Source organism: Maniola hyperantus, chromosome 2, assembly GCF_902806685.2.
Source record: "Maniola hyperantus chromosome 2, iAphHyp1.2, whole genome shotgun sequence".
In the NCBI taxonomy this organism is placed as follows: Eukaryota; Metazoa; Arthropoda; class Insecta; order Lepidoptera; family Nymphalidae; genus Maniola; species Maniola hyperantus.
The window spans coordinates 15,585,608-15,595,017 of record NC_048537.1 but is presented as its reverse complement, the minus strand read 5'-3'; the positions used below and the strand labels follow the sequence as shown (position 1 = coordinate 15,595,017).

Here is a 9,410-nt window from a genome sequence, read left to right as displayed (position 1 = left end):
GTAATATGTAGGGCCATTAATTGGTTTGTGAAGTGATCGAATAATTTATCCACATAATAATAATTATACATATCCTTCTAAGGTACACAAATCTCGGTGCATGAGTCTATTTCGCATTTAGCTGGTTTTTTTTTCAGTATTGTATAATTATTATTTCGAGTCAACAATTTTTTTATTATGTAAGTCTATTAAATATGGAAAGAAATCCTGAATTATGTTTTAAAATTTGTAAAAAGATATTGTACAAAGTAGGTTAAGGAATCGTGTAAAATAAACAAACAAAACATAAATAAATATTAGGGTAAAAACGTACAATTTACATTGAGTCAAATCAAATCAAATCTTAGGTTTAAGTTATAAGTGTGGCTAATTCCGTTGTACACAATCTCTAAACTAAACTAAAATGGCGTGTAAATCTATTGTTACCCCTTTCATAATGCTGCTTGCGGAAAAGGATAGCACTAGATTTAGACCTGTTGATTTAGAGATTGTGTACAAGAAAATCAGGCCCAGTATGTATGTGTATCATGTATGTTTATCTTTAAGGTTTATCAATCCGTCATTTTAGAGCTCCTAGTGTTACAGATCTCTATCTATTCCTAAAATAAGCAAATTTTATGTGTAAAAGCAATCTAAACTTATTTACAAATATCTACATGTCAAATGTTTTAACCAATTTCTAAAAAAATAGTTTCACAAAATGTTATTGATCAATGCTTGTGATATATTAAGTTCGCTGAATAAATAAAACAATTTTATTCCAGATTCAATACTGGATTTTTATTTATAAAATTCTATGTATAATTAATACTATACGGACGCAGCCGTGATCGTATACTATAGTCTATACTATACTACTAGTCATCTTCATCTATATATATAAAATTCAAAGTCCTGACTGACTGAATTATATATCAACGCACAGCCTGGTCCTAGAGACATGAAAGGAGGGTGTTCTTTGCAAAGAGTAGGTATCCACTAAGAAAGGATTTTTTGAATATCCACCCCCTAAGGCGGGTAAATGGGGGTTTGAAATTTATATAGTACACGCGGAGGAAGTCGCGAGCATAAGCTAGTTATAGTATAATGCATTATACTATTTACATATATCCATTTGAGCAGCTTCGACTTGAGGAAAACTGCCAGGCTGCTTTGAGCGCGACAAAATAGTGTCTGGTGAAAGCCTCATACTGCGGAGTGCCTCACTCCTCAGGTTGACTATTAAGGTGACGCAGGACGCTCGACCGAAATTGGCAGCGCACGTGGGTAACATGTTTGCTTTTCACTTGACATTGTATGAGAAAGTTGAGAGGCACGATGATTTTCACTGAAATCAAGCGCGCGAAAAGGGTTTAGGAAAAGTATTTTTGAGAAAAAATTGCTGTATTTATGTTTGCAAAGTAAAGTTATTTCAACTAATGAATAAATAAACAACGTCTAATGATAAATTGTTTTAGAATTTTCATATCCGTAATCTTATTTATTTACGCCCAAAGTTGTCATTAATTTAGTGTTAAAATAGGAATCTTTTGAGCCTCGTAACTTTTAAATCAATATTTTTTTCAATATTTTATATATCAATAAACCTAGATAATGACGAGATAAATCGATATAATTCTTAGTTTTGGGCGTACAATATCGAATATTGTTGTATTTTCCCTCCTACGTTTGTATGGAGAAAGCACCGAACTGAGCTACCTTAAGGCACTGTTTCTATTTGAGCCAGGAGCAACATCTCCTGTTCTTGTTCATTCATGTTACTCAGTTTACAGGAACGATTCTATAATGAACTTTCATATGTCGATTCAAAGTTCCTCGCTGCGCAAAACTATGCTCGCACACAGAACACTTATGAGGTTTATCGCCAGTGTGAGTGCGATGATGCTCCGTCAACCTCTTAGACGTGAAACTCTTCGAACAATAACTACAACAACGGACGCTCCCCAGAATGTGTTCTCTGATGTTCCATATATGAAGTTCTCGAGGTGTATCACTTGTTGCAAACTTCACACTTGAAAGTTGTGCCTTTGCCGTCGTGGTTCAACAAATGTTTCTCAGTTTACAGGAACAATTCTATAATGAACTTTCATATGTCGATTCAAAGTTCCTCGCTGCGCAAAACTATGCTCGCACACAGAACACTTATAAGGTTTCTCGCCAGTGTGAGTGCGATGATGCTCCGTCAACCTCTTAGACGTGAAACTCTTCGAACAATAACTACAACAACGGACGCTCCCCAGAATGTGTTCTCTGATGTTCCATATATGAAGTTCTCGAGGTGTATCACTTGTTGCAAACTTCACACTTGAAAGTTGTGCCTTTGCCGTCGTGGTTCAACAAATGTTTCTCAGTTTACAGGAACAATTCTATAATGAACTTTCATATGTCGATTCAAAGTTCCTCGCTGCGCAAAACTATGCTCGCACACAGAACACTTATGAGGTTTCTCGCCAGTGTGAGTGCGATGATGCTCCGTCAACCTCTTCTTAGACGTGAAGCTCTTCGAACAATAACTACACACAAACGGACGTTCCCCAGAATGTGTTCTCTGATGTTCTATATATGAAGTTCTCGAGGTGTACGACTTGTCGCAAACTTCACACTTGAAAGTTGTGCCTTTGCCGTCGTGGTTCAACAAATGTTTGGCCAAGTTGTATTTGTCAGTGAACGGGTAGCTGCATACTTGGCAGATGTACCGTTTGCCCGTGTGACACCTTTGTACGTGCGAAACTAGGATCTTGTTTGTGTAGAACTTTTTCCCACAATGTTCGCACGTGTAGTGACGTTCCCGATTTTCTTTGTGCGTTTCCAGATGTGCCTAAAAATAAATTTTTCTAAGTAAAAAATGGTGATGGCCTAGTGGTTAAGGCGACTGCCTTCTCTTCGGGAGGTCGGCGGTTCGATCCTAGGCACGCACATCTAACTTTTCGGAGTTATGTGCGTTTCTAAAACAAATATCATTTGCTTTAACGCTGAAGAACAACATCGTGAGGAAACCTGCATGCCTGAGAGTTCTTCATGTTCGCAAAGGTGTATGAAGTCTGCCAACCTGCATTGGGCCAGCGTGGCTGACTGGCCTAAAATCTAAACCCTTTCCTCTGAGAGGAGACTGGTTGGACTGTGGACTGGCTATGCTGGACATAGCTTTTTCGAGAATGTGCGGCATGCGCAAAGTTTGCGACTCTTCGCGATTTTACCGCACGTGTAACGGTGTAACACTTGACACTTGTATTATTGAAGATACAAGAATTAACATCTAAACGCAAGCGAACTTTTGGTTGGTGTATGCCCAACTAGTTTCAAACCGCTCGAGACCCTTAGTCATGAACTAGTCACGACGCGGGACAAAAGTGGACGGAGGGGTCCGAAGCTTGTCGGGCATGCACCGACAAAACTGCGAGCCAATTATGTAATTACCTTCAACACGCCACTAGTAGTGCACCCCTTGCCGCACACATTGCATATAAATAAATTCCTGTTTCCGTGTAATTTCTCGTGCATGCATGCAGCACGGATGGGTCCGAAGCATGTCGGGCGTAGACCGACAAAACTGCGAGTCACTTATATAATTACCTTCAAAACGCCACTAGTAGTGCACCCCTTGCCGCACACATTGCATATAAATAAATTCCTGTTTCCGTGTAATTTCTCGTGCATGCATGCAGCACGGATGGGTCCGAAGCATGTCGGGCGTAGACCGACAAAACTGCGAGTCACTTATATAATTACCTTCAAAACGCCACTAGTAGTGCACCCTTTGCCGCACACATTGCATATAAATAAATTCCTGTTTCCGTGTAATTTCTCGTGCATGCGCAAAGTTTCGCGACTCTTCGCGATTTTGCCGCACGTTCGACATTTCAGACTGTTCAGACTGACGCGTTCGTGGCAGCTCGCGTGGTGTCGCCTCAGACCGCTCCGTGTTATGAAGGTTTTCTTACAAGGCGTACACTTTAGAGACTTCTGAAAGGATAAAACCGGCCAAGTGCGAGTCAGGCTCGCGCAACGAGAGTTCCGTACTACAGTCGTATCTTTTCGACATTTTGCACGATAATTCATAAATCATAAATCATAAATCATAAATCCTTTATTTTGCTAGAATACATGTCACAATGGTAGTTAGTTTTTAAGGTAAGTAAGAATCAATGTAATCGGCCATTTCTGGCATGCAAAATTTTTTCTATTATAACACAATTAATAAAATTCTAATAATTATTAGCATAGTTAAATTCATTAAATTTTAATTATTTTTACAATCTAAGTCAAGTTTAATTCTATATATTATATATTATAATAGTCAACTTAACCTACTGTGCCAACATTTCATTGATTGAATAAAAACATTTATCTATAAGCCACTTAAAAAGATCCTTCTTAAATCGTTGGAGGGGTAATACCCGTAATCCTGGAGGTAGTTTATTAAATATTTTTATACACATGACATAACTACATTTTCCGTAAGATGCACTGTAAAACCTATGTTCAATCACCAGTCTATCACCGTTTCTTGTATTCCTTGGATAAATATCTTTTGCTTTTGTAAATAGATCATCATGTTGTTTCACAAAGATACAGATTTCATATATATACATACACGGAAGTGGGAGAATACGTAATTTTTTAAATAATGGTTGACATGAATCTAAGTAAAAAGCTCCTGTCATAGCTCTCAAGCATCTCTTTTGAGCTATGAAAGCTCTGTAAGCCTCACTAGAGTTTCCCCACAGTATGAGTCCATATCGAAGAACTGATGCGACATAGCCGTGATAAGCTGCCAATACCGTACTTGGCAATGCTGTTTTGCGTAATCTATATAACACATAAACATATTTATGAATTTTTTTGCATACTATGTCGACGTGCTCTTTCCACTTTAGATTTTTATCTAATAGTACTCCTAAAAATTTAACCTGCTGAGCTTCTTCTATTTGGGTATCTGTATAGTTTATCTTAAGGTTGTAGTTATTAGAACGGTTACCTACGCTAAATTGTATAAAGGAGGTTTTTTTAATATTAACTTGAAGGTTATTATCCTGCAACCAATTTACCACAGTATTAATTTCATTGTTAATGTCATTTTCATAATTACCAATATTATTTTTATTGCTACATGTCATGATTATAGATATGTCGTCAGCGAATAAATAACAGTCATTTTTAGTTACACTAGGTAGGTCATTAATATAAATTAAGAATAATAACGGTCCGAGGACGCTTCCTTGCGGCACTCCGTATTTATTTATTTTAAAGTTTGATTTTTGGGGAATTATGGTAGCCTTCTCGTCGATAGAATTTATCTCTACACGTTGCTTACGATCTTTTAAATAAGACTCCATCCATTTAAGAGCCGGTCCTCTGATGCCATTTTGTTCTAGTTTGTCCAACAAAATGCTGTGTGATACAAAATCAAAGGCCTTGCTCATATCAAAGAATATTACGCATGTTGGTTTTTTAGAATCTATATTTTTTGCTATTTTGTTTACCAGTTTGAATGCAGCTAGTGTGGTCGACTTATTTTTTTGAAAGCCATATTGTTGCTTATTTATTATATCATTTTTTGTAAAAAATTTAGTTAGACGGCCATACATTGCTTTCTCAAAGATTTTTGAAAAAATAGATACAAGTGTGATTGGGCGGTAGTTAGTCAGGTTTTTTTTGTCGTCTTTTTTATGTAGTGGCTTGACCACAGATAACTTTAGGGCATCTGGAAATTCACCATTTTCAAACGACATATTGACTAAGTATGTTATAACTGGTACTAATTCATCTTTGCATGTTTTAATAATTCGTGTGAGTATTTCATCATAGCCTACTGCTTTAGTATTCCGCAAGAATTGTATTATTTTTAATATTTCGTTTTCAGTTACTGGATTGAGAAAGAAACTACTTCCAGTTTTATTTTGATTTATATTTGATTTTATTTTTTGTTTAATCAAGCATTTATCACTGTCACTAGTCAAGTTTATCCAATAGTCATTAAAACTATTTGCTATATCTTTAGTGTTAGTGATTTCATTATTATTTACTATAACTGATTCTATGCAGGTATTACTAATGTCATTTTTCGTTTCATTTTTTATAATTTTCCACGTGGCATAACACATATTTTTACTGTTTGCTATATAATGGGTATTAGTCAATTTTCTTGCTGTGGCAATACAATATTTTAATGTTCTTGCATATTTCAAATAGTTAGTCTTATTGCCATAGTCTTTTTTTTTATATATTGTATATCTTAATACTCTTTTTGTTTTACAGCTTATTCGAATACCTTTAGTTATCCATTTCGGTTTTCCACTTAATTGCATATTTTTTATTTTTATTTTTATTTTTATTTTTATTCAAAAACTATGATGCATAAAAATAAATAAAAATCTGTTTTAGAATGCACAAGTAAAGCAACCTTTCATATGATACCCCACTTGATATATTTATCTTACTTCGAAAATTGAAAATACTAATTATTGGTTCATGACCACAATTACATTTTTTTTGTGTGATGTAACCACAAATTCACGGTTTTTAGATTTTTCCCCGAATGTCTGCTATAAGACCTATCTACCTGCCAAATTTCATGATTCTAGGTCAACGGGAAGTACCCTGTAGGTTTCTTGACAGACAGACAGACAACAAAGTGATCTTATAAGGGAACTTGTATCTAAATAAAAAAAAATCTTACCCATATGTATGGAAAACATAGGCTTGTTTGTGATTGATTGGTCACCCAAAATTTAAACGCCTACTGTTTTTTTGTCTTTGTCATTAGTATGGGATTACGTAACAGAGAGAGCCCTTTATTAACTTCTCTCCATGGATAGAGTATAGTAAAATATAAGTCCCGCAAATTGCTATTGCGCTGGAACCATGTCTCATTAACATCGAAATGTCATTTTGACGTCAGCCGAAATAAAAATATACCATCAGCTCGAAACTTCAGTCTAGTGCTGACGTCACTAAAATGGTGGCCACGCACATTAGCAATTTGCGGGACTTGTATACAAACTTACTTTAGTTTCATGTGCCAATTTGTGAACTTGGAATCTTTCCTGAGAAACAAAACATTTGGTACACAATTCACATTTTATCTTTTTCCTTCCTCTTGCTGTTTTTATTGTTACACTGAAAATAAATGCTACAATAAATGTGGGTGCTCCATAAAATTGAATTTATATCCAACTAGCTTATGCTTGCGACTTCGTCCGCGCGGACTTCGAAAATTTCAACCCCCTATTTTACTCCCTTAGGGGTTGAATTTTCAAAAATCTCTTAGCGGATGCCTACGTCATAATAGCTATCTGCATACCAAATTTCAGATCAACCTGTCCAGTAGTTTCATCAGCTGTGCGTTGATAGATCAGTCAGTCAGTTACCTTTTCCTTTTATATATTTAAAGATATATTCAAACACTAAGTGATGCTTCCGACTTTGATCATGTGGATTTAGGTTCTTAAAAGCCCCATGGGAACTCTGATTTTCTGGGAAAAAAGTAGTCTATCTCCAGGTTACAAGCTATCATATTTTTACTAAGTGGATGATGCCCATAATTACATCTTCTATTTATATTTAGAATTCTTAACAATCCTGTGGGAACTCTGAGAATTTTCTGGGGGCTAAAGTGCCCTATGTCCTTCCCCGAGATGCAAGCTTCCCTGTACAAAATTAGGTCAAAATCGGTTAAATAGATTGGCCGTCAAATGCTAGCAGACAGATAAACATACACACTTTTGCATATTTTACTATATTTGTATGAATTTTAGAGCTTACTTTTTATGTGATTTATTTTTCTTAACTTTAACATCTACCTCGACGTGAAGCTCTGTTGAGTCAAAATCTGAAAAGTACAATATTTTATTGTAAATATAATATCTACATATTCAGAAAAGTAACAGAGTTAACTGTCACATATTCATTATTAATTAGATTAAATTTATTTTAGATTAAAAACAAAATCAAAATCAAATAATTTATTCAAAACCCTAATCCTAATAATATTATAAATGTGAGTGAATGTGTGTGTGAGTGTTTGGATGTTTGTTACTCAATCACGCAAAAACGGCTGAACGGATTTGGATGAAATTCGGAATAGAGATAAATTATACCATGGATTAACACATAGGCTACTTTTTATCCCGGAAAATCAAAGAGATTTTGAAAAGTGTAAATCCACGCGACGAGGTCACAGGCATCAGCTAGTGGGTAATAAATTACACTTTTTGACTGTCAGTTGTTGGATTTGTAAGATATAGTGGTGATAATTTTTACGCGAACTTAAAACTAAAGCTACGAGGGTTCCGAACGCGCCCAGGTCAGAGAAGAGCCCATAACAAACTCAGCCGGGTAGCTAGTAGATTAGCAGCTTAATGTTAGGATGAAATCTATAATGAATGTAGCTCTTTTACCATCATAATTTGCATCAATGTCCTCATCTTTCACTGTAACATCTTCAAGTTTTACTTCAAACTTTTGTGAAACAACTTTTTGTGTATCTTTTTCTCTAGGGTCATTGTTTAGCCAGTCAAGCTTTTTATTTTTTGGTGCAACAGAATAATAGTTTAGCAGAGTATTCTGGGATTGCAAACATGTCTTTTTGAATTCCGAAAACTTCTTAATTAAGTCATAACAGGTTTTGCATATTGATCTTGGCAGATTCTCGTCTTTAACAACCTGAAAGAACTTGTGTTTAATTAATTTTCTTATTTTGCCTTTACAAGGACTTATTATCTGTCAGGATTAGTGCACAGTGGTTGAATTGCAGCCTGCCAGCCAAAAGAGGAGTATGATTAAGAGCTTTTATGTTTTAATCTAATAATTACACAGCTGTAGGCACACTAAAAACTACTTAAATTTGGAAAGAATTACCTCAATATTAGTACAAAACCAATAAACGTCGGGCGAAACATCCTCAAATAAATTATATTTATTAGAATCTATAGCAGTAAGGCAAGCACGACATAGTTTACTAAAATCGGGCATTTTATTAAATTAAAAAATAGTAATATAACGACATCATATGCATATTCTCAAAATCAAAATACTTATTTATTTATTACCGTAGTTTATTACAACACAATTTTTGTTTTGCAATACAGCACGTCAGACAAGGTCAATGACCGTTAATGGTTAAAGTCACTGTCAAATGCCAATTTGGCAGGATTCATAGACAAGTGTTGTTTTTCTTTTAGCTTTTTTTTAATAGAAAATATTATGCCGACTCCAGACAGTCGGCCAACACTCCAACCGTTCGTCGAATCTTCCACGTGTAGTTCGTACATGTTTGTCTATGTTGGCTCGTGATCACTCCAATGGCGGCAAATCGTACCCATATCTTGAAAAATAGACTAGGATCTCGGACATTTTAACTATCATATCTCGGTGAATATACTGCCTAAAAATAAATCGAAAATTTTCCC

The 9,410-nt window shown here is 35.4% G+C and overlaps 1 protein-coding gene across 1 annotated transcript; it reads right to left on the bottom strand.

Moving 5' to 3' along the window:
• Positions 1–2,185: 2,185 nt before the first annotated feature.
• Positions 2,186–9,040, bottom strand: LOC117990392 (oocyte zinc finger protein XlCOF6-like). Its single transcript, XM_069507453.1, has 6 exons — positions 8,860–9,040; positions 8,400–8,664; positions 7,765–7,831; positions 7,008–7,119; positions 3,730–3,963; positions 2,186–2,818 (listed from the first exon to the last, which is right to left on the bottom strand). Exons 1-6 carry the CDS (start codon positions 8,971–8,973, stop codon positions 2,348–2,350), a joined length of 1,263 nt encoding a protein of 420 aa, XP_069363554.1. The 5' UTR covers positions 8,974–9,040; the 3' UTR covers positions 2,186–2,347.
• Positions 9,041–9,410: the final 370 nt, after the last annotated feature.

Bases quoted from the DNA above. Each gene is read 5' to 3' on its own strand.
- LOC117990392 (XM_069507453.1), bottom strand. From the start codon at position 8,973: ATGCCCGATTTTAGTAAACTATGTCGTGCTTGCCTTACTGCTATAGAT. The intron at 7,832-8,399 runs GTAAAAGAGCTA...TGTACTTTTCAG, and splicing joins CATTGATGCAAATTATGATG to ATTTTGACTCAACAGAGCTT. The intron at 7,120-7,764 runs GTAAGCTCTAAA...ATTTATTTTCAG, and splicing joins AAAAATAAATCACATAAAAA to TGTAACAATAAAAACAGCAA.